The sequence below is a fragment of the Mercenaria mercenaria genome, chromosome 13 (genome assembly GCF_021730395.1).
Source record: "Mercenaria mercenaria strain notata chromosome 13, MADL_Memer_1, whole genome shotgun sequence".
Taxonomy (NCBI): domain Eukaryota; kingdom Metazoa; phylum Mollusca; class Bivalvia; order Venerida; family Veneridae; genus Mercenaria; species Mercenaria mercenaria.
Window position 1 is genome coordinate 34,118,551 of NC_069373.1, and position 23,730 is coordinate 34,142,280.

General features: G+C 36.6%; 1 protein-coding gene across 1 annotated transcript in view; it reads right to left on the reverse strand.

Annotated features, from left to right (window-relative positions):
* The window catches only part of LOC123528909 (uncharacterized), a 213,751-nt gene that overhangs the window by 98,161 nt on the left and 91,860 nt on the right, over positions 1–23,730 (reverse strand). The window contains exons 24-34 of the mRNA XM_053521503.1: positions 21,539–21,675; positions 21,037–21,217; positions 20,398–20,675; positions 17,613–19,170; positions 17,095–17,406; positions 15,370–15,813; positions 14,220–14,361; positions 13,090–13,796; positions 8,649–8,770; positions 3,600–3,777; positions 1,148–1,306 (exon numbers count right to left, since the gene is read on the reverse strand). Coding sequence (XP_053377478.1) covers positions 1,148–1,306; positions 3,600–3,777; positions 8,649–8,770; positions 13,090–13,796; positions 14,220–14,361; positions 15,370–15,813; positions 17,095–17,406; positions 17,613–19,170; positions 20,398–20,675; positions 21,037–21,217; positions 21,539–21,675 — 4,218 coding nt within the window. The remainder of the gene's footprint in view (positions 1–1,147; positions 1,307–3,599; positions 3,778–8,648; positions 8,771–13,089; positions 13,797–14,219; positions 14,362–15,369; positions 15,814–17,094; positions 17,407–17,612; positions 19,171–20,397; positions 20,676–21,036; positions 21,218–21,538; positions 21,676–23,730) is intronic.

The following is a 23,730-nucleotide window of genomic DNA, read 5'->3' on the forward strand; positions in this document are numbered from 1 at the left end:
AGACAACCTGAAACCAGTATACCCCCCCCTTACAACTCAGTTGTCGGGGGGTACAATAATGAGCAATATTAAAATCCAAGGTTTGGTGAATGTGACGGTAACCGTGACTGATTTTCGTTTACTACTGTTAACATGAAATACCTCATATATGTACCTCCTACTACTTGGTAAATGTTAACGATGATATTACATATTTTCTTTTTATTGTATCCGTGAATTAACAAACTAAAGATCATAGAAATGAAATGAAATAATTATGTTTACGCATGTACATGAAAGCACGTGAGTGCCGACATTACGCATCAGCGATTCTCCTGTTTACTTTCGATTTTCAATAATTTTCATTCTTTATGTCTGTTCGCTATAACCGAGAGGTTTTCCATTGAATTTCGTACTTTGGGACTGGAAAAAGTGTTCCTTATAACTGAGTGTTCCTTATAACCGAGTTCCCTATAACCGAGGATTTTTACATTGAATAAAGAAGGAATTAGATTGGGGAATTGAAAACTGTTCCTTATAACCGAGTGTTCCTTATATCCGAGTTCCTTATAAGTAAGGTTTACTGTACTTTATTTCAACATATCACAGAACATACGTTTATTCATAACTATGAGAAGTTTCATTAAAATCTACATTGTAGAAAATATTCTGTTCGCAAAAATGTTAACAAAATTGCAATTTTCCAGTAAGCATCCAATATGGAAACTTGTGTAAGGTCTAAAATTTTCAAATTTAAGTCTATCAAAAACTCAAGCACATGACAGTATATCTTTTACTTGCTGAATTTTCTAAGTATTTTCTGAGGTTTAAACAAAAATTAGAGTTATATCAAATTCTACATTGTAGAAAACATTCTGGTTTTTAAAATGCAGAACTACCTTAAAATCAATTTTATGTGTCTGACTTTAAAATTTTTTTGTTGTTAAGTAAAAAATAAATTATCTGCCTTCAACTATACCATTCCCTATATACTGTAAGACATAACTGAAATGTTGTGAACTCAGAAGAGCCTGAAAAATAAATTTCATTACAGAGCAAGATTGTCATGCCATCAAATCATACACAGACATTCATAAGCTAACATTCAAAGTTGTTTTTTTAACATGCCTTCCTCTTGACAAATCAATGACAATTATATCTAATTTACCAGTGCAATTGTTTGGACATTGTGGTGTGCCACAATCATCTCCTTGCCAACCAGAAAAGCAAAGACACTCCATTTGAACACAGGAACCATGCTGATTACAATTATTGTCCTCTCCAGGGCAAGCCTCATCTTCACACAGAACATTAGTCCAAGCATTTTCTGAAAAATATAAGAAATGTTTTGCATGTTTAATACATTCTGAAATCAAAACAACTATCTCTCTTGTTAAATGCAATTTGTGATAAATACTGACAAGTATACTTGTACCACCAGATACATACTTTTATAATAGATATACTTCTACTGTCACCCGTACTGACAGACATGCTAATACCGACAGAAATACTTGTACTGACATACACACTTATACTAGTACTGACAGACAAACTACTAGTACTAACAAACATACTTACTGTATACTAGTACTGACAAACATATTTATACTAGTACTGGAAGACAAACCATAACTGATGGACATATTAGTACTGACAGACACACCTCTACTGACAAATATATTAGTACTGACAGACACACCTCTACTGACAAATATATTAGTACTGACAGACACACCTCTTCTGACAAATATATTAGTACTGACAGACACACCTCTACTGACAAATATATTAGTACTGACAGACACACCTCTACTGACAAATATATTAGTACTGACAGACACACCTCTACTGACAAATATATTAGTACTGACAGACACACCTCTACTGACAAATATATTAGTACTGACAGACACACCTCTACTGACAAATATATTAGTACTGACAGACACACCTCTACTGACAAATATACTAGTACTGACAGACACGCTTATACTAGCACTGACAAATATACTAGTAATGACAAATACTAGCACTGACAAACATACTAAAAGTAGTACTGACAGACATACTTGAACTGTCAGACTTACTTATACTAGTACTGACAAGTATTTTATATTAGTACTGACAGACATTCTAGTACTGACAGACATACATATGCTGAGAAACATATTTACACCAGCACTGACAGATATACTAGTGCTGACAAACATACTTATATTTGTGCTGAAAAACATACTTGTACTGACAAATATACTTATAGTAGTACTGGCAGACATAGTTGTACTGACAAATATTTTTATACTAGTACTGACAGACCTACCTGTACTTGAACTGAAAGACCTATTTATACTAGCACTGACCCTGACCTTTTGCCCAATGACCTCAAAAAGCGTTAGAGGTCAAAATTTGCCCATGGACAATGTGCCTTCCAAGGTGAAGGATTGTACTTAAAGTTTAGTAGAAACAATTTTTATACTATGTCACTGTGACCTTCACCTTTAATCCATTAACCTCAAAATCATGCGTTAATCCACTGATGCATAAGCAATCTGGATATCAAGTTAAAGGGTCTAGTTCTAAGCATTTTTGAAACAACTTAGCAGAAACAGACCTGCTTACAAAAAGATAGTTGGACAGATGATTAGTGTCATCACATAATTCATATTGAAATTTAAGCATTATATTACTATTTCCATACTTTCAATTTTGCAGCATCCTGTAGAATCACGTAAGGATTTTATAGCAAAGACTAGATGCCCACGGGCATCATGCCGATCCCACCAGCTCTCAAAAGGACTGGGAGCTGCACAGTCCACACAAAAATCCTTACCACTGTAGGAATAGGTCATAATAAACCTCAGAACTGGATGTGATGTAACATGTTTGTATGTTGTACTACAGAAAAGTAGTCTTGATTTTTCCCTACAACCAGTAATAAAAAGTTACAATATAAGCTATTTATAGTAACAACAAAGGGAAGTAATTCTAGGTTCTTAAGCATGACACTCCGTCTCATGATAGTGAACAATTGTGCCATGTTACATCGAAATCCCTCTATGCATGAAAAGAAATTCTCTTGACAAAATCATTCTTTATCTGAATTTTAACCTCAAAGAGTGACCTTGACTTTACACCTAGTGACCTGGTTCTTGCTCATGACACTCCATCTCATAATGGTGAACATTCATGCCAAGTTACATCAAAATCCCACCATGCATTTAGAAGAAATGCTCCCAACAAACTCGTTCTTCAATCTGACCTTTGACCTCCAACTGTGACTTTGACCTTTGAGATAGGAACATGAGATGATTTGCGCATGACACTCCTTCTCATTAAGATTAACATTCATGCGAAATATAAACAAAATTGGCACATGCATGTCAAAGTTATGGTCCGGAAAAAATTGAACAGATGCATGGGGGGATGCACGCATATACACCGAACTGCCAAAAGTGGCAACTAAGTCCAGCTCACCACAAGCGGTTTCAACAAAAATAGATACCGAAAAAGTCAGTAACAAAATATAATAATCAAACATCAAAACTGTAAATGCAATTTGTCAAAAGAGCACAAATACACACATACACTAAAAAATTTTAAACTAAAAATAGACTAACTTGGTTCACTGTAACAGACACATTCATTTCTGTGGGAGTTGCAGAATCCATTTTCTGAGCATTCGATCTGGCATCTGTCACCATTGTAACAATCAAAGCATTCACATTCTCCACCAAGGATGTTCATTACCACTGTGCCGTTCATACACTGCTTATCACAATCAAGACCAAACCATCCCTGTATGGTTAATGGAAATTATTTTAGAATTAAAATAATTTAATTTATTTTTTCTCAAATTGTTGCTCGTTAATTACCGTCTGCTAGTTTATTAAATTGTCGTCTGTTTTCGTAGATAAACGTGTCATCGCTATTGTTACACTTGGCTGATCTGAACTGGTTCCTATTGACACTGGTACCCAGTCGATATAATATAAATACCAATAATCTCGTGCAGTTCTCTCACATTTTGCTAGCTACACCGTCGGTAACGTCAAAACTATTTACATGTTTTGATTTATCATCGCAATGCCTCGTGGTCAAAGGCGGGAACTGATATTTCGGAGGAATCCTTGCAACAGAAATATTCTGCAGTATGCTCCTCAGGACAATGGCAAGAGGGATGCTAGGTGCAGATGCCTTAGAAGAGAATGTTGTTGACGGTGTTACTAATCTTCTGCCGGTATGTCGAAAAATAATATCACCGATTTAGTAGATTGTTTGTTGTTCAAACATAGATCCTTACGTTTTTTCATAATATTCACGAATAGGGTGTGGCGACGCAAATATATATCTACGCACGCGGCTACAGGCTATCCTTTTGACTCTATTTTGGCATACAATATCAGTAAACTCGGTTCCACGGTTATTCAAATTTTACTGTGTATATACATACATATACATATACATAAGGCAACATGTACTACACTTAGCTTGCAAAATCAAAGGTGTTTTGTATACACAAAAGTATAATTTGATTTAATAGTCGCTATTTTGACAGGCGTCTCTGTTCATAGTCATGATTTCCATGCTTTTTCAGTGTCAATTTAAGGTTATAAGGTAGAACTGGAGCAGGTGTCTAACAACAGTTCGTTTTTGTAAACATCATGTTTGTAAAAATTAGATTTAGTTTTTGTATCCTAGCTACGATTTTCATATTTTGATATTTATAAGAAAAACATGAGTTCAAGCTAAAACAAAATATAAACAAAAATTAGGTTATTTTGCATGCAGAGAAATATTTTTTTGAAAACTTAAAAAAAAAAAGAAAAAGAAAAGGGAAGAAAGAGGGGAAAAGAAAAAAAGAAGAGAAAAAAAAAATAAGAAGAAAAAGAAAGAAAAAGAGAAAAAAGAGAGAGAGAGTGTACCATAGAAGTATGTCAAAACATTAAATTCACAGACGAACACAAATTAAAACTTATTTGTAGATACACGAGGACGTTGACATATCAATTAAAGTCGCTTTCATTTGTAACTTAACCAGGTACATAACATTTGAATAGTTTGCTAGATTTTAGAATCTGCATAAATCAAAGTTGAACACTAATAAATTGTCACATTTCTAAGATTGTACCGGTTCGTCACGATGACAATTTTTACCGGTCAATCTTTACTCGCCGTTTTTGGTCTGACAAAACTATATCATCATACAAGAATTAGGATATTTAACAATGTTATGATTTTTACAAAAATAAATCAGTTGGATTTCAGTTTTTTCTGTTACAAACTAAGATTTATAATTTTGTCTTTTGATAGTACCCGGGTGAATATTCCGATTTTGGTATTTATTTTCACCATCACGGATGACTTGATTTATGATACAGACTTGGATTTACAGCAAACATAACATTGACGGAATTGTTTCAAATCTTAGCGGCGGTTGTGGTTTGGGGATCAGACTTATTAAACAACTGCTGAATAATAAGTAATAAATCTAAAAGCTCTTTTGCCTCAATAGGGCAGTTATAAGTATCTTGTAGAAACTATCATGTAGTTGTTAGATTTTATTGCTTTCCTATATACGCTGAACATGTGCCAGGTCGTCAATATGACATTTTTGGTTTAAGTTATTCAGATTCAGATAAGCAGCTCCTGATGTAGATCCATAGAGTTCGAACATTGTTACAATCTTAAATAAAAGTAGCACTTATACCTCGGTTACATACAATACAGCTATTGAATCATTAAAAAAAAAAAAATCACTTACCGTTTACCTTAACAATGACCAATATCAACCCATCACATTATTTTCTTATAGTGTATGTTGTTTTGTGAAAGACAAATTTAACTTACATTACAGGCTTAAAATCCTACCCCGCTGCTATTCAATTAATTCTGTTGTGTGTATGCAACCATGATTATAATAGGCACGTACCACACTGTTGCACGCAAAACTAATGGTATTTCATATAGAATTATATATAAAATAGACTCTATTTTGACAGGTGTCACTGTTCATAGTCGGGATTTTCTTGCTTTTTCAGTTACGATTCAAGGTTAAAATGTAGGACGGGAGCAGGGCTTTAAATTAATTTCACAAACTGCACGGGTTTTTCATTTACATACGGGTTTCGTCATAAATAAACTGTTAGACGGCTGTCGAAATAATTGTGCTACCCGAGACAAGCGGGCTCTATCCACAAAGTTTTTAATAAAGGTCAAATGCGACTGCTTCACGTGCACGATATACGAGGAATACGAGTTGAAAATATGTTAGTCTTTGTTTATTGTATCATACTTTGGTTTGTTTATGTGAGCAAACGATTAACATACAAATTGTTCAAGTTTCAGACTTGTCCGTAGTTGAGAACAAATATGCGTATATAAAATTTCAAAACAATGAAATATGTATCTATCCCCCGTTATTTCAGAATTAAGGAGTAGAAATCGGGTCACATAAATTTTTCTGTAGGCGCAGACAAAATGTCTTCTGTATGTGCATTAATTATCTCAATTAATAGAGAAATGATCGTAAATTCAGGACTTCTACTCGTTAATCTGGAGTAAAATGTCAGTTTTTTCTTTTTTCTGCCGTTTCAGCCAAATCTTTAAAAGGGGAGCTTGTACTGTCTAATTGTTGATGCAAGTTATAACAAAATCATAGCTTTGGAAGTTGTAAGATTAGATATAGTAATATATGGCCTACCGCAAGTTAGTTTATTCAGGTGGCAAATTCATTATAATTAGGCTCGATATTGATGCTATGCCACATTTTGCTTCGGTCAGGTGGAATACAGTATAAGAAAGTAGGACTACAGTTTTTGGTGATTACATAAAAGATGCGATTGTTAAAGAAGAGTTTGAAAGGCCGTAGAATTTTGGCGGATAAATTATAAATTTATTGTGGCGGTAAAATTCTGTCGGCCGTGAGGTGAGCGGATACGGTGTCTGTATGTTTGCATTCAAGTTGCGTACTTTGGGGTATCATATGTTTACCAGTTTGTGTTAACTGGATAGTAAAAGGTTTTGCCCTAGTACTTGGCGATTCCTAGTGTTGCGTGTGTTGCGTATGTTGCGTTGCTCTCAGTGGTGTCACTTTGCCTTGCCTTGCCTTGCCTTTCATTGACTCGTGTTGCGGTTTCGCTCATTCTCGGTGAAACCCGAAATGGGTGGAATGGTAGCTCGACGTTCAATTGAAATTGTTGTGTGTTTGCATTTGAGTGATACCTGTTATAAAGTGCAAAGTGTCTTGTGTTGCTTTGCCTTTGAGTGACACCTGTTACAAAGTACAAAGTGTCTTGCGTTACTTTGCGTTGTTTGAGTGATACCTGTTACAAAGTACAAAGTGTCTTGCATTGCTTTGCCTTGTGGTCCGTTGTGTTATATTGCCTCGCTTTACATTGGCTAGGGTTGTGCATTTGACCGCATCCCGGTGACACCCGGGCTGGGTTGGATTCACAATTCGAAGTTCGATGGATTGCGCAGTTGCGTTGTTTTTGCAAGCCTTGGGTTGGTGCGTCTGTTCTCCTCTCGGTCGACGGATTTTGCTGTGCTTTTAACGACTCTACACGGTGAGACCCTTGTTGAGTCATGAGCGGCCAATCAACTCCCAATATTGTCAATATACTTTTACTGAATTTAGTTAAATTATTACAAAATGTATCATGCGTATGTTTAACTATCGTTGTAAGTATCAATGCATATTCTTGATGAATAAAGAGTGTTGTATGAGATAATTGGTTTTTATTTTGAGTAATAAAATAATATAAATACAGAACACTAATGCATACAGTAAATCTTTTCTTTCTCAAGACCTTTTTTGTATCTGTAAAACACTTCACTTTCCATCTAATAAGGCATACTGCAAGGCAAGGGTATACTATTGGGCCAAGGCATTCTGGTGGTCCAGGCCATAATAGTGGACCAAGGCATATAAAGAGGGTCAAGACATTCTTTTGGGCCAGAGCATACTTCTGGGTCAAGGCAAATAAAGTGGACCAGAGCATACTAGCAAGTCAAAGACATACTAGTGGGACAAGGTACACAAGTGGGCCAAGGCATACTATAATGGGCTAGGTCATACTAGTAAGCCAGCTAATACTAGTGAAGCAAGGTATACAAGAAGGCTGAGAGCTCATTACAGGGCCAAGGTGCATCAGTGGGCCATGGTACTCTAGTTGGCAAAGGTATACCAGTGGTTCAGGCAAACTAATGGGTCAGGGTGTACAAGTAGTGAAAGACACAATTAGTCAAGTGATTGGTAGTTATTAAAGGCATACTGTTGGATCAGGGTTTACTAGCTGGCCACTGGAGAAGAACAAGGTCGTGTTAAATTAGCAACTTAACTACAAAGTATTTTGTTTCAAATAGTGCATGATTTTTCAGGTATATTTAGTAAAATTTACATGTTTTAAAATTTATTTTCACATCTTGTAGCCTACATTGTAAACAGAGCATTCTCTTCAACATTTTAATCCACCTAAAAGATACTAGTAACAATACTGTTTTTTCAAAGAATGCTGCCACAAAAGTTGTTAGAATTTAATTGTTCCATTAGCATTTTTAGCTTATTACCAATAGTATAAAAGAAAAGAAAATGTCATATATAATAAATTTTAGCTTTCCTACCAGACAATAAAACCAACACCACATTATAAACTGAAAGTACATACATCTTGTATGTTGCACACACATTCAGGTATTCCAGACGATCCATCGCAGTAGCCTCTTCCCTCATCTGCATAACATGACCTATCTCCACAATCTGGGATACTGCAATCATCACCTGTCCAGCCTGCAAATATTTGCAAGTCAATATAAAAAAAACAAGAGCTGTCGGAGGACAGCAACGCTCGACTATTCAACAGCCTTGTCAATTGAATGAATACAAGTTGAAAAAGGGGCATAATTTTGTAAAATGCAAAGTAGAGGTATTGAACCTCTGTACTGCATGTCATATCATGCCAGTGAACAAGTGTGTGAAGTTTCAATCCTTTCCAATTTGTGGATACTGAGATACCAGCTTACATACAAAAACTTAACAAAAAAGTGCTAAGTCAAAGGGGCATAATTTTGTAAAAATGCCAAGTAGAGTTATAGGACCTTCACAGTGCATGTTAGATCATGACAGTGAACAAGTGTGTGAAGTTTCAATCCATTCCAATTAGTGGATACTGAGATATCAGATTACATACAAAATTTAACCAAAAACTGCTAAGTCGAAAAAGGGGCATAATTTTGAAAAAAAAGATAGTAGAGTTATGGGACTTGCTTAGTGCATGTCAAATCATGATAGTGAACAAGTATGTGAAGTTTCAATCCATTCCCATTAGTAACTACTGAGATACCAGCTTACATACAAAACCTTAACCAAAAATTTCTAAGTCGAAAAAGGGGCATAATTTTGTAAAAAAGCAAAATAGAGTTATGGAACCTGTGCAATGTAGATCAGTTCATCACAGTGAATAAGTGTGTGAAGTTTCAATCCATTCCACAAAGTGGTTACGAGTTACCACTTACATACAAAACCTTAACCAAAAATTTCTAAGTCGAAAAAGGGGCATAATTTTGTAAAAAAGCAAAATAGAGTTATGGAACCTGTGCAATGTAAAGTCATTTTTGTCACAGTCAATAGTGTGTGAATTTCAATCCATTCCCACAAGTGGTTACTGAGATACCAGCTTACATACAAACCTTAACCAAAATCGGGACGCGGACGCGGACGCAGACGCCGACGCCGACGCATGGGCGAGTGCAATAGCTCACTATTCTATGAATAGTCGAGCTAAAAATCGAAACCAGTTGGAGAAGTTTTCAAAATTTTCACTAAACACAGTTACGTAAAATTCAATGTTGCCTAGAAACAAAAATACCATTTTGGCTTATTTAGAGCATAACTGAATATTGTTTAAAACATGATGACACATGTTACCCAAGTTTGAGGGAAAACTGCTTTTAATTTAGACATAATTCAAGTAATACATCACATATAAATATAAGGTTCTCCTACCCTTAGTACTATCATGTTGTATTCCAAGAAACAAGAGGACCATGATGGTCCTGAATCGCTCACCTCTTCCCACATGACCCAGTTTTGAGTATGACGTCCTTTTTTTTAAATTTTTTGACATAGTGACCTGTTTTTGAGCTCATGTGACCCAGTTTTGAACTTGACCTAGATATTATCAAGTAAAATTCTGACCAATTTTCATTGAAGATCCATTGAAAATATGGTCTCTAGAGAGGTCACAGGTTTTTCTATTATTTGATCTATTGAAAATAGTTTTCGAAGGGACGTGACACTGTTTTGAACTTTATATAGATACATCAGGTGAACATTCTCACTTAAATTTTTATGAAGATTTCATGAAAAATATGGCCTCTAGAGAGGTCACAAGGTTTTTCTATTTTTATACCTACTGGCCTAGTTTTTGACCGCACGTGACCCAGTTTTTGAAACTGACCTAGATTTCATCAAGGTGAAAATTCAGATCAATTTTCATGAAGATCCATTGAAAAATATGGCCTCTAGAGAGGTCAAAAGATTTTAAATAATTTTAAACCTACTGACCTAGTTTTGATAGCAGTTGACCCAGTTTCAAATTTCACCTACATATCATAAAGATGAACATTCAGACCAACTTCATACAGATCCCATGAAAAAATATGGCCTCTAGAGAGGTCACAAGGTTTTTTTATTATTTGAAACCCACTGACCTAGTTTTTATGGCACATGACCCAGTTTCAAACTTTGACCTAGATATCATCAAGATGAACATTCTGACCAATTTTTAGGGAGATCCATTCACAAGTATGGCCTCTAGAGAGGTCACAAGGCTTTTCTATTTTTAGACCTACTGACCTAGTTTTTGACCGCACATGACCCTGTTTCAAACTTGACCTAGATATCATCAAGATGAACATTCAGACCAATTTTCATATAGATCCCATGAAAAATATGGCCTTTAGAGAGGTCATAAGGTTTTTCTATTATTTGACCTACTGACCTAGTTTTTGACGGCACGTGACCCACTTTCGAACTTGACCTAGATATCATCAAGGTGAACATTCTGACCAACTTTCATACAGATCCCATGAAAAATATGGCCTCTAGAGAGGTCACAAGGTTTTTCTATTATTTGACCTACTGACCTAGTTTCCGATGGCACGTGACCCAGTTTCAAACCTGACCTAGATATCGTCAAGATAAACATTCTGACCAATTTTCATGAAGATCTCATGAAATATATGGCCTCTAGAGTGGTCACAAGGTTTTTCTATTTTTAGCCCTACTGACCTAGTTTTTGACCGCAGGTGACCCAGTTTCGAACTTGACCTAGATATTATCAAGATGAACATTCTGACCAATTTTCATACAGATCCCATGAAAAATATGGCCTTTAGAGAGGTCACAAGGTTTTTCTATTATTTGACCTACTGACCTAGTTTTTGACCGCACGTGACCCAGTTTTGAACTTGACCTAGATATCATCAAGGTGAACATTCTGACCAATTTTCATGAAGATCTTTTGAAATATTTGGCCTCTAGAGAGGTCACAAGGTTTTTCTATTTTTAGACCTACTGACCTAGTTTTTGAAGGAATGTGACCCAGTTTCAAACTTGACCTAGATATCATCAAGATGAACATTCTGACCAATTTTCATGAAGATCTTGTGAAATATATGGCCTCTAGAGAGGTCACAAGGTTTTTCTATTATTTGACCTACTGACCTAGTTTTTGATGGCACGTGACCCACTTTCGAACTTGACCTTGATATCATCAAGATGAACATTCTGACCAATTTTCATGAAGATCTCATGAAATATATGGCCTCTAGAGAGGTCACAAGGTTTTTCTATTTTTAGCCCTACTGACCTAGTTTTTGACCGCAGGTGACCCAGTTTCAAACTTTACCTAGATATCATCAAGATGAACATTCAGACCAACTTTCATACAGATCCAATGAAAAATATGGCCTTTAGAGAGGTCACAAGGTTTTTCTAATATTTGACCTACTGACCTAGTTTTTGATGGCACATGACCCAGTTTCGAACTTGACCTAGATATCATCAAGGTGAATATTCTGACCAATTTTCATGAAGATCTTGTGAAATATATGGCCTCTAGAGAGGTCACAAGGTTTTTCTATTTTTAGACCTACTGACCTAGTTTTTGATGGAACGTGACCCAGTTTCAAACTTGACCTAGATATCATCAAGTTGAACATTCTGACCAATTTTCATGAAGATCTTGTGAAATATATGGCCTCTAGAGAGGTCACAAGGATTTTCTATTTTTAGACCTACTGACCTAGTTTTTGATGGCACGTGACCCAGTTTCGAACTTGACCTAGATATCATCAAGATGAACATTCTGACCAACTTTCATAAAGATCCCATGAAAAATGTGACCTCTAGAGTGGTCACAAGCAAAAGTTTACGGACGGACGGACGGACGGACACCGCACGATCACAAAAGCTCACCTTGTCACTTTGTGACAGGTGAGCTAAAAATGATATAACTGTTTCTTTTCTGACTGCTCCTGACATACATATTTAAGCCTAGAGTTAAGAACTGCTCTTGTATATGGTACAGTGCAGGTATTATTACCATAATGATTTCTGCCAAAATAATCAAAATCTCCTTATCTTAGTACTAACTAAAGGAAAATTTTAGGCAGGACAAGAATACTTTAAAACCATTTCTATGCATATAACAGAATATTTTTTGTGGCTTTTGTAAATGACTTATCCATGAAAATAAATTCTATGCAATTAACAGATACAATTCCTGTTGTTTTTTGTTTGTTTGATTTTAGACTCCAGATTTGCAAATTCATGTTCCTGCAAAATAGTCATTTCTAGCAAAATCCTTGAAATTTCGTTCCAACAAAATTCAATTATTTCACTAAGAGAAGGTACTTTGACATTTAATTATGACCAAGACCATGGACTTGGGACCTCGGTTCAGTGTGAATTAGTTCAATTACCACTAATGAGAACCACCTTCTCAAAGTATAGCATTCCTATAGATCAGACTAGAGCCCTGTACACTCATAGGGATGCCAAATAAGCAAATTCATAAGAAGAGGACAAAATAGGAAGATATTTACCTGGTAGGCATGTGCATTTATGTATAGCAGAGTTGCAATTTCCATGACCTGTACAGTCAGTTTCATTTCCAGGACATCCAGGTACCTCACATTTTGATCCTCTCCAGCCAACTGTACAGTTACATGTACCATCTTCACAGGTACCATGTTCACTACATTCAACATTACAGCCTTTGCCTGTATAGCAACTGTCACACTCGCAGAAACCGCTGTTCATTGGGCTCTGTACTCCATGCTCAGCATCACAAATATCTTCACATGCTTCTCCCATCCACCCTGGGTTACAATTTCTACATTTGGGAGTTGTAAGAGTATCATCACATTCGCCTTCTCCATTGCAATCTGGTGTACCAGGACAGTCAGGTACATCACAGGCATTCGTCAACAGTTCTACATAGCCATGCTCATCTTCTTCACCTGTCCATCCACTGTCACAAACACATATATGTTCCTCTGCATTACACTGGCCATGACCAGAGCAATCTTCTGTCTCACCTGGGCAACCTGGAATATCACAGTGTGAACCCCTCCAGCCAATATCACATTGACATTTATTGTTGACTATCACCCCATGGTAAGAACACTCTACATCACAGTTTATGCCAACCCAACCAGGATCACACTGACAGTTCTGACTACCTACAGGACTCATTTGACCATTTACACAGGGCTTCTGACAGGCGTCTCCAAACCAACCATCGTAACATCTGTAAACCATAACAATATCTGTACAAGAAACATGACAATTCCACAAAATCAGGTGTCCAATAATTTATCTGGGAAAGTTGTTTTTATCTGAATATAAAATTCAGTGTGGCATTAGCAATTTCACTGTTTAAATTTTTTTTTGCTGTTTTTAACATCACACCAACACAATTATAGGTCATATTATAGGCAACTTTCCAGCTTTTCGTGGTGGATGATGACCCAAGTTGCCCCTATGGGCATTATTTCATCATTGGAGGGCATCTGAGAAGAAACACTGACCTACCTACCCTAAGTCTTAGTTGGAAGGCTTTCTCCCATGAAGAATTCTATGTCCCATGCAAGAAATCTGCAATCAAGGTGACTGTATAAAAATATTATGTAAAACAATTTTTAAGCAAAAAGCTTGAAAGGTCTTTATTTACCGACAAATAGGGGGATCATTTGAGTCATCACAGGTGCCATTGTTGTTACAGTCAGGTTCTCCTGGACAATCTGCTTCCTCACATCCAAGACCTTGCCAACCTCTGTTACAAGAACATTTTGCTGATGTACTGTCACATCCACCTGAAATAATACATGGTTATTCTTTTTCTATTTTCATTCATGCCAAATATAAACAAGATTCCTCAATGCATGTCAAAGTTATGGCTGGACAAGATCTGACATGACCTTTGACCTTCAACCTTGGCATGCAAGCCACACTGAGCATCTCATTGGTAATGTTTACCATGCACCCCTTCATCCCCCTAAACATTTTTTCAAAGGCACTAAATTGTTTGAACCAACTCTTCTAAAATATAAATGTTCCATGGAAAAAAACTCTTGAACTATATATGATTTCACTGTCTTCAATGACAAACATTTTTTGGAAATGAGAACCATATAGATAATAATACATAATATTTTTGCCAGTTTTGTGATAAAACTAGATGCCCATGGGCATCATGTTGAGCCAGCCCTTTAGTTTATACAGAATTTATTTTAGGTCGATTGTGAAGGAAGTTTAACAACTTATATGAATCACTCTCGACACCTCATTCCTGATGGAATGCAGAGCCAGCCCTTTGACCAGTAACTATGACCTACATCTATAGGAACCTGAGGTTTGCACATAACATTTTGTCTCACTGAGTTAAACATTCATGCCAAATATAAACAAGATTCCTCAATGCACGTCAAAGTTATGGGCCAGACAAGATCTGACATGACCTTTGACCTTCAACCTTGGATTGGACGCCTGATGCACAAACATACACCGAACTGCCATTGTGACAACTATGTCAAGCTCACTGCCAGCGGCTCAACAACAAAAATTCAAATATTGAATCGAAATGGAGTTAAGAAAGGGTACACGGTAGATGTTTCTAGCTCACAAATATCATCTAATTTTTCACCCCTCTTACATATTAAAAGATTACTGATGTTCTGATATATAAAATAATAATGACAAAAAGTAGAAAACCATGCATACACTGACTGAAACTCACTTGAAAATTTTCATTTTTTTTTAAATTCTCTGTTGTTGAATTACTAAACTATATAGACTAGGTAACTTTTAGAAATAACTCCTACCTCTTCCACTGCAGTCAAGGTTAAATAGGCCAGGGCATCCAGGAATATCACATAATCTTCCCTTCCAACCAAGTTCATATGTACATACACATAGATTGGTGACATCACTGATTTCACCATGTTCTGAACACTCAGAATTGCAACCAACACCTGTCCAGCCTTCCTCACAGGAACAGTTCCCACTGTTCATCGGGGTTTGAACACCATGCAGGCAAGGATCATTGCAAGCAGGACCCATCCAGTCCTCATAACAGGACACACATATAGGTGGGTTTGTGGATTCATCACATGTTCCACGGTCAAAGCAGTCAGGATCACCAGGGCAGTCTGGTATGTGACAAGCAACACCTTGCCATCCTGCGTCACAATCACACTTGTGTTTTTCTGAGTCACAATCACCACGTTTACTACATTCCACATTTGTATCAGGGCTTCTTGGGCAGCCTTGGGGTAAACAGATTCGGTAAAGTTTAAACTACTGTAAAATCATTCAATTTTACTACTATTTCAAAAATTGTTAATTCATTTGTACATGAATTCTTACATTTGAGGGATTGGGAGTTTTTTTATTGTTTATTGGGATTTGAATTAATGTATTGACACAGTCCCAAAAAATTGTCCTCCAAGGGTATTAATGATTTCACAGTAAACAAAGTATAACTTGTACACTGCAGCAATAAAAGTTGGGTATGTAAAGAAATAAAATACCTGCTTATGGTTAAAAAATGATATTGCTATGATTGTACTGTACCATATATTTGTTTTCCATTTCAATTTCTAAAATGTAGATCTGTTTACAAATTGTAAGTGAAACAGTACATCACTTGTAATGTGATATAAAAAGAGTTCAGATTTGCACATTCCCATTATCTTATTCAAAGCCAATGCAATAAAAGATAGCAAGCATTAGCTTTAATTAGTGGGAAGGTGCGAATGTAGGTACATAACTTACTTCTAGACAAAATGGCATAAAGAGTCCCAACTTTCAGATTGCTTCAGTCATAATTTAATCTATTTTCTTTTTTGATTTGATTCACATTATACTGTGCACACAAACACAGTACAGGTAATGCATGCTGCAAAACAGAACTAAATATTTTATGTTTCACACACTGAAGTATCGAATTAAAATTTTTGTACCTGCTGCAATCACTTATTAAATGCAGGAAAAACTGAGTGCTCAGACTCTATAGGAAGAATATTGCAAACATGCAAGCATAAGATAGTAGTTCAAACTCTTTTCATTCACAAGCAGTCCCAAGAACCGCATGGAATGAAATTAAATTTAAGCTAAATTCATGACTTATTTATTTCTGACTATTTCAAGTAAACTTTATAATTGAGCCACGCCATCAGAAAACCAACATGATGGCTTTGTGACCTGCATGAATCCAGACCAGCCTGCGCATCTGTGCAGTCTTGTCAGGATCCATGCTGTTCAGTTTCAAAGTCTATTGCATTTAGAGAAACTGTTAGCGAATAGCATGGATTCTGACCAGACTGCGCCGATGCGCAGGGTGGTCTGGATCAATGCTGGTCGCAAAGCCACTATGTTGGTTTTCTCATTGCGCAGCTCTTATTTACTGAAAAGATCAAACTTAAGGCTCCTGTTATAACAAGAGGCACTGACATTTTTGTCATGCTGTACAGCTAGCTAAAATCAGGTTAACATATGCAAAGATACCAACAAAGACTACAACTAATTACACAAAAGATGCCACTCACCAGGTACTTCACAGTAAGTACCACTCCATCCTGACAGTGGATCACAGTAACAGTCACCTGATCCATCTGGATCACATTCACCATTGTTAGAGCACTCTATGTCACACCCAATACCATGGTAACATGTCTGACTGCAGTTACACACTGTCTCGTCTTTGTTTGGTGTTCCATGTAGACAAACACTTCCGCAATCTGCTCCCATCCATCCATCATCACAGTCTGTACATTTAGGTGGATCGTACTGGGTATTACAGTGTCCTTGGTCATTGCAGTTTGGTTCTCCAGGACAGTCTGGCTCGCCACAATCATCACCTGTATATGATAAATATGCATCCATAAATCTGGGACAGACAGATGGATGAAAGGACACAGCCTGTATCTATGTCCTATGAAAAAGGAGGACAATAAACATCAGGTTTATATCTATGAAAACAAGGTGTTAAGGAACAGTCTCATTTGACCAAGATAAAAACATTTCATGTGTTTAATGATGATAAAGTGTAACAAATTGTCCTCACCTAACCATCCTATGTCACAGAAACATTTGCTTGTTCCTGAGTTACAGATTCCATGTCCATTACAGTCTGGTCCTGGACAACCCCTGATCGTACACTTGTCTCCGGCCCAGTTATCATCACATGAGCAAAGACTGGAAGAATTGCAGAATCCGTGTCCATTGCACTCTGAAGCACACTGGATCCCTAAGTGGCAGTCATCACAGACACACTGGTCTGCAACACAACTTCCAGCTCCGTTACACTCTATGGAGCAGTCTGGCCCTGAGAAGCAAGGATCACATACACAGAATCCACATGTAGAGCAGTCACCATTACCACTGCAGTCAATGTCTCTGTGACACTGGCTTTCACAGTGTGTTCCAACAGTCCCACTGTTACATTCACACTGTCCCTGATCATTACATATACCATTTCCTCTACAGGTGATGTCATCATCGCAATAAAACTGGCAGTCATAACCTACATATCCACTGTCACAGTCACATAGCAGAGATGAGAAGTTCCATGTACCATAACCACTACACACATCACCATGGGTGCTGTAGATTGAGCCAGTGTTGCCACTGCGGTATGACCCAGATCCACCAGCTACTGATCTCTGGTGCCACAGTACTTTGCTTGATACATCTTTACCCCATGATCTAATCCTTCCTCCACCACCGCCGCCGCCTCTATGACTTGAACTATAGCTGCAGGAATCAGAATAGCCTATACCTCCTTCAGCATAAAGGTGACCCCAGCCTTCAACAACTTCACCATCTAGCCAGATTGATCCACCAGCACCGCCACCTCCACCACCTGAGCCAGCTTCTCCATTCATTGTCACCATACCCTCTACAACAGTAAATGTATGAGCAAGTCTTACTGCTGAGCCTCCACGGCCAACGTCACTGGTACCATGGGAACAAATTCCACCCCCACTACCAGACAGAGATGGCAGAATGTTGCTGTCATAGGTGCTTCCGCCTCCGCAGCTTCCACAACCGTTGCAACTACCTCCACTTCCACCATGACCCCCACCTGAGCCGCAACCACTTGTACAACCAGCACCAGGTCCAGAGTTAGTGCCATAGCCTTCATTAATGCCATCTAAGACTGACTGCTTCTCAATTTCCAGAACTCTACCCATAATATTAGCAGACTTGTTTATATATCCATGTGACTGTCCTTCCATGTGGAATGTATCAGTGAACACTGTAATGCCATCTTTGACGTCATAGCTACTTTCATCGGCTATAGAGAAATGACCATCACTCAATGTTGTAAATGATGTGAAATAGTACATCCCTTTATGATTGGTTGTGGAACAACTTGACTGGCCTGTTGAAATGAATTTTGTATGACCTCTTGAGTACCAATGCTCTACACCCACAATGAAGCCCTCATTTGTAACATACTGTTCAGCATAAGTGGTTGATGGGAAATTGACAATGCCATTGATGTTAAGTGAAGATTGGACATGTGTGCGTGTGAAGTCCTGGGCCAGATCCATTGTAATATCTTCATTTATCTGGATTTCACCATCTCCATCACCACCAATATGTTCAACCACAATGTCCTACCAAAACATAATGTAAAAATGTAAACGGTCCAATATTAAACTATCTAAAGCTAACTCTTGCTTTAAAAGGCTCTACCATTAATGATTTTATTATCACTGTATAACTTCAAGTTCAATCTTCACCCTGCAAAATTTCTAAAATGGACTGGTTCATAATTCAATTTGGGCAGTACTATTTATTATTCGAAGGATGTCCACTGAAAATTTATTGACTGAACAATGAACAGTGCAGAGCATGATCAGCCTGCTCAAAGAAATAATCACTTGTCGCAAGCAGGCTAAAGGTTAATGTGCAGAAATCCATCTGCATACTATAGAAATATTGTTTTTTTGTGGTTTGGACCTAAAGAACTCTTTTATAAAGATACGAACTGTTGGATTTCATCCTTTGAACACTGGATTTTAATTCTTTGCTATGATTTAATTTCATAGACTGACTAAACCATGAAATCCATGTAAACTAGTCCCCAATAAATGTTCTTGATTCTGCAGTATCATAATTTTGCCACAATTCAACTATTTCTACATTTTAGCCATTGTCAGTACATTTTGTTAGATAGTATGCAACTAAATAGACAAAGTATGATTAAATTTCAATGTTTTACCAATTGTTTTACTTTTCTACAAAAGAAAGATCTAACAAACACATGCCTTTCTTCTGTTGCTTTACTTTATTTTCAACAGTTCATTCATGATGCCATAGCTGACTACTTTACAACTGAACAAATATTGCCCAGAAATTTTCAATGTAAATGAATTTAGTAGGATTGGGACGATTACTCGGTTGATTGGATCCGATTTGATTACTAGGTGAAACCAGTTTCAACTTTGCAAAACTGCTCATCGCTTTTAAACAATAACGAATCGTACTTTATCTTTATATATTTCTTTGACCAGCACATTGACCCGCAGTATATTTCCGCTAAAACACATCAATCAACATAATCAATAGTCTCGGATTCACCTGTCATGATATATTTAAAATAAAATACACCAAAATATGACTAATAATTTTCAAACTGCTTGCAAACGATAAAGTCTGTAAGTTTCTAATGAAGTCAGAATTTTATCAGTTTTAAGTATGTCACATTAAAATGTCATTATTTTATGACTCAAAATGTTTGTTTTTCAGCAACATCAATAAATGTCAATCATACAGTGTATTTTTTATCTGAATATGTTTCAATATACTAATGTACCCATAACTAACTTAAAGAAACTTACCTCAGTGGGGAACACACAAGCTTTCCTCATTGGATGGAAGTTGTTTATAGAGGTTACATCAATGTTAACAGGATAAGTGGTGCAACTAAATGGTCTGTCAGCATGGTCCACCCAAATGTGACTTGTTATGTCCGAGCCTACAGTAGACTGCACCCAAACTGTTCCCGGGGATCCATGATATGTTGCACCACTACCACCAAGTGCAGACATAGTGCCAAGAAATCTCAGGTCCTCACTCAGTAACACACAGATTCTACCGCCTGAGCCACCGCCATTACCTAGAAAGTTAACCAGGAATGACAATTTTTCATCAGTTCATCATGCAGAAAATTGAACAGTTGTCTGGTTATCAAAATAACCAAATACTGATAACCTTCAACAAATATAATGATGTTTTTCTAGAAGAACTGAATTGTCTGAATTCTGAAAGTTAAATCTACTAAAAGATTAAATTCAAATCCGTCTTGTCAGCAACTCTCAAGTTTATTTGTCTTATGTAAATGAGGTGACTTTTTTGTAGATTCTTACTCTGAAATGACTATTTGTCCAAAGCAAGGAATACTTCTGGAGACTGGCAAACAGTCATAAACCTTAAAAAGATAATTTATGTTTCTCTAACTAACAAACTGGTATACTAACCTCTATATGTATCATAGTATGTTCCTCCAGACCCACTTCCACCATGGCTAGTTATGGTACCATGTCCAACAAGGGAGGCTGCTGTTATTTTGCTTGTACCACCACTACCACCTCCACTTATGTAGTTCCCACTTAAACCAGATTCCCCATTTACTGCTATTGTACCATCTAAAGTCATTTGCTAAAATTTATACATGTTTTTGTTAGCAAAATTTAATTTAAACAAATAAAATGTACCTAAAATATTCCTAAACTACTACAGCCGAATTATCATTCTGCTTTTATCTGTTGGAATAACTAACAGTTTTGTGTTAAATCTTCAGGAAAGATTTAGTGCATTGACAGAATAAGCAACAAGATTACAGTGTTTTTACCTCAAAAACCTTGCATTTTACATATTCAAGATTTCCACTATATATTTTACACAACAGAAAATTGGTCAGAAATCCACTTTGTTAAGAATAAGACAGTATTTTGTCATTAATTTAAGTGAATTACTAACTGTTCCAACTATGATTTCTATGTAGCTGCCTCCAGCGCCACCATTAGATCCACCGCCACCACTGCCGTACTGAATATCGGAACAATTTGTGTGTCCGTATGGGCTACCACTTGATGATCCATGATAACTATTACCACCTAGAAAAATACAACTCAATTGAATAGTCATGTACTGATAACTTTTGAAATTTCCATCAAAGCCACTCAAGAATTTAAGCACTGGGACATTTGAATTATGTTGCTCAGGCACTCACTGATAGTGGTTTGCTTACCTGCTAAAGTTTTACAGGTTAGAACTGACATAAAAGACTTTAACCAGAAATACAAATGTTTTTTAAGTGTGCTTATTCAAGCATTCATTTGCTGCAAACAACAGATATCAATCATGAAAAAACAAGAGCTGTCACTATTGGTGACAAATGCCCCCAAAGCGTGCCTAAGAATGCTACAGTTGTCTGCGCAAAAAAATTACACATCATTTCGTGACCTTGACCTTGACCCCAGAGACCCACGTCATAAGCATGACACACCTTCTCAATATGTAAACATTTGTGTCAAATTATTTTCAAATCCCTTGATAAATGGCAGAGTTATGGACCAGACAAGAAACACCTTTGACTTCTTATTGTGACCTTGACCTTGGAGCTAGGTGTTTTTGTCTTGTGCATGACACGTCATCTCAATTCAGGGAACATTTATACCAAATAATTTTAAAATCGCTTCATAAATGGCAGAGTTCAAGGTCAAGAAATAGATCCTGTTAACTTTTAACCTTTAAGTGTGACCTTGACCTTGGAGCTAGGGGTATGGGTCTTGCGCAGGACATGTTGTCTCATTATGGTGAACATTTATGCCATGTTATTTCAAAATCCCTTCATCAAGGGGGGTATTCGATCTACTCCTTACCACCGAAACAAAATGGCGGCCAAAACTGAAAATGTGAGTTTTTCTTACTTTTTATCTTTTTCAAAGATTTCTAGACCATGACACATGGCTATCAACCTGCTCCACTGTTTTTTCTATCTATCAGTACCTTTAACTTTGGAAACAGTGCTGTAATTTGTCTGGAATGCTGGTCATGGGATTTGAATCGATAGAAAATATTCCTGAAAACACGGGATAAGGAATAGTGCGATTAGCAAAAATGGTCTTTTTCCCTAATTATTCAAATAGTTGTGAGCTAGTTTTCTGATAAGAAGTAAAATTTCAATATATATTTCCATCATGGTTAGTCTGGAGCCGATTAAAAGTCATAATTTTAAATTACACAGTTTTTTGTCTGATGGTAAGGAACAGTGTACAAAAATAAGAAGATAAGGTGCAGTTCACTTCTTCAAGCGACTTTTTTCTTCGCTCTTTTCAGAGACAATCAAGTAAAATTCTGTTACAATAATATTTTGGTGATCATTTATAACTATCTCTTGCTCAATGTAGGAAGATTTAAAAGGTATACGCCTGTCTATCAGACACGTGATGTACTGAAAGCCAAAAGTTTAGCAAGTACTTAATATAGTATCCCTCGCCAACATTTAAGTAACTATAAATTTCTGTTTGTATAGCGCCCAAAGTCGTTAATAACAAGCAATTGCCTTACAAAAATGTTGAAATATTTTTGTCTTAAAAAGTTAAACCTACTTAAAATACAATGTGTTCTACTAAAGATAGTAAAAAATGAGCAACACCACTTAACTTGTTTAGGCATTATGCATTGTTGAAATATACCGCTCTTCTTTGTAATTTTGCGTTAAGATACATACGTTATGCGACATTTAGGCGCACTAATTCACGATTTTATGGATACATACAGACAAGAAATTATTCGTGGTTGAAGCTTTAACTATGCATACGATTTTTCATAATTATGGTTAACTCTTACATTATAAGTTAACGTTGGCTTAGAGTTATTACGGGATATTACCTCGCACGTTTCGCTAGTAGATTATTAAACGAACATTTAACAGTTACAATACATATTTAAAAAAATTGACAAAAGGCAAATCGCAAACATAATTAGCTCATAAAATCATATATATACTCTTATGATGCCATTAACATATACATTTGGAAGAGCAATTTGAACATTTTATGTGTCCTGCTTGTATCTTAAGCTGCACTACCAAAGAAACGTATCATTACACTGAATTACATGGGTATGAGAAAAAATACATTCAAGTAAGGCTTAATATGTGGCAA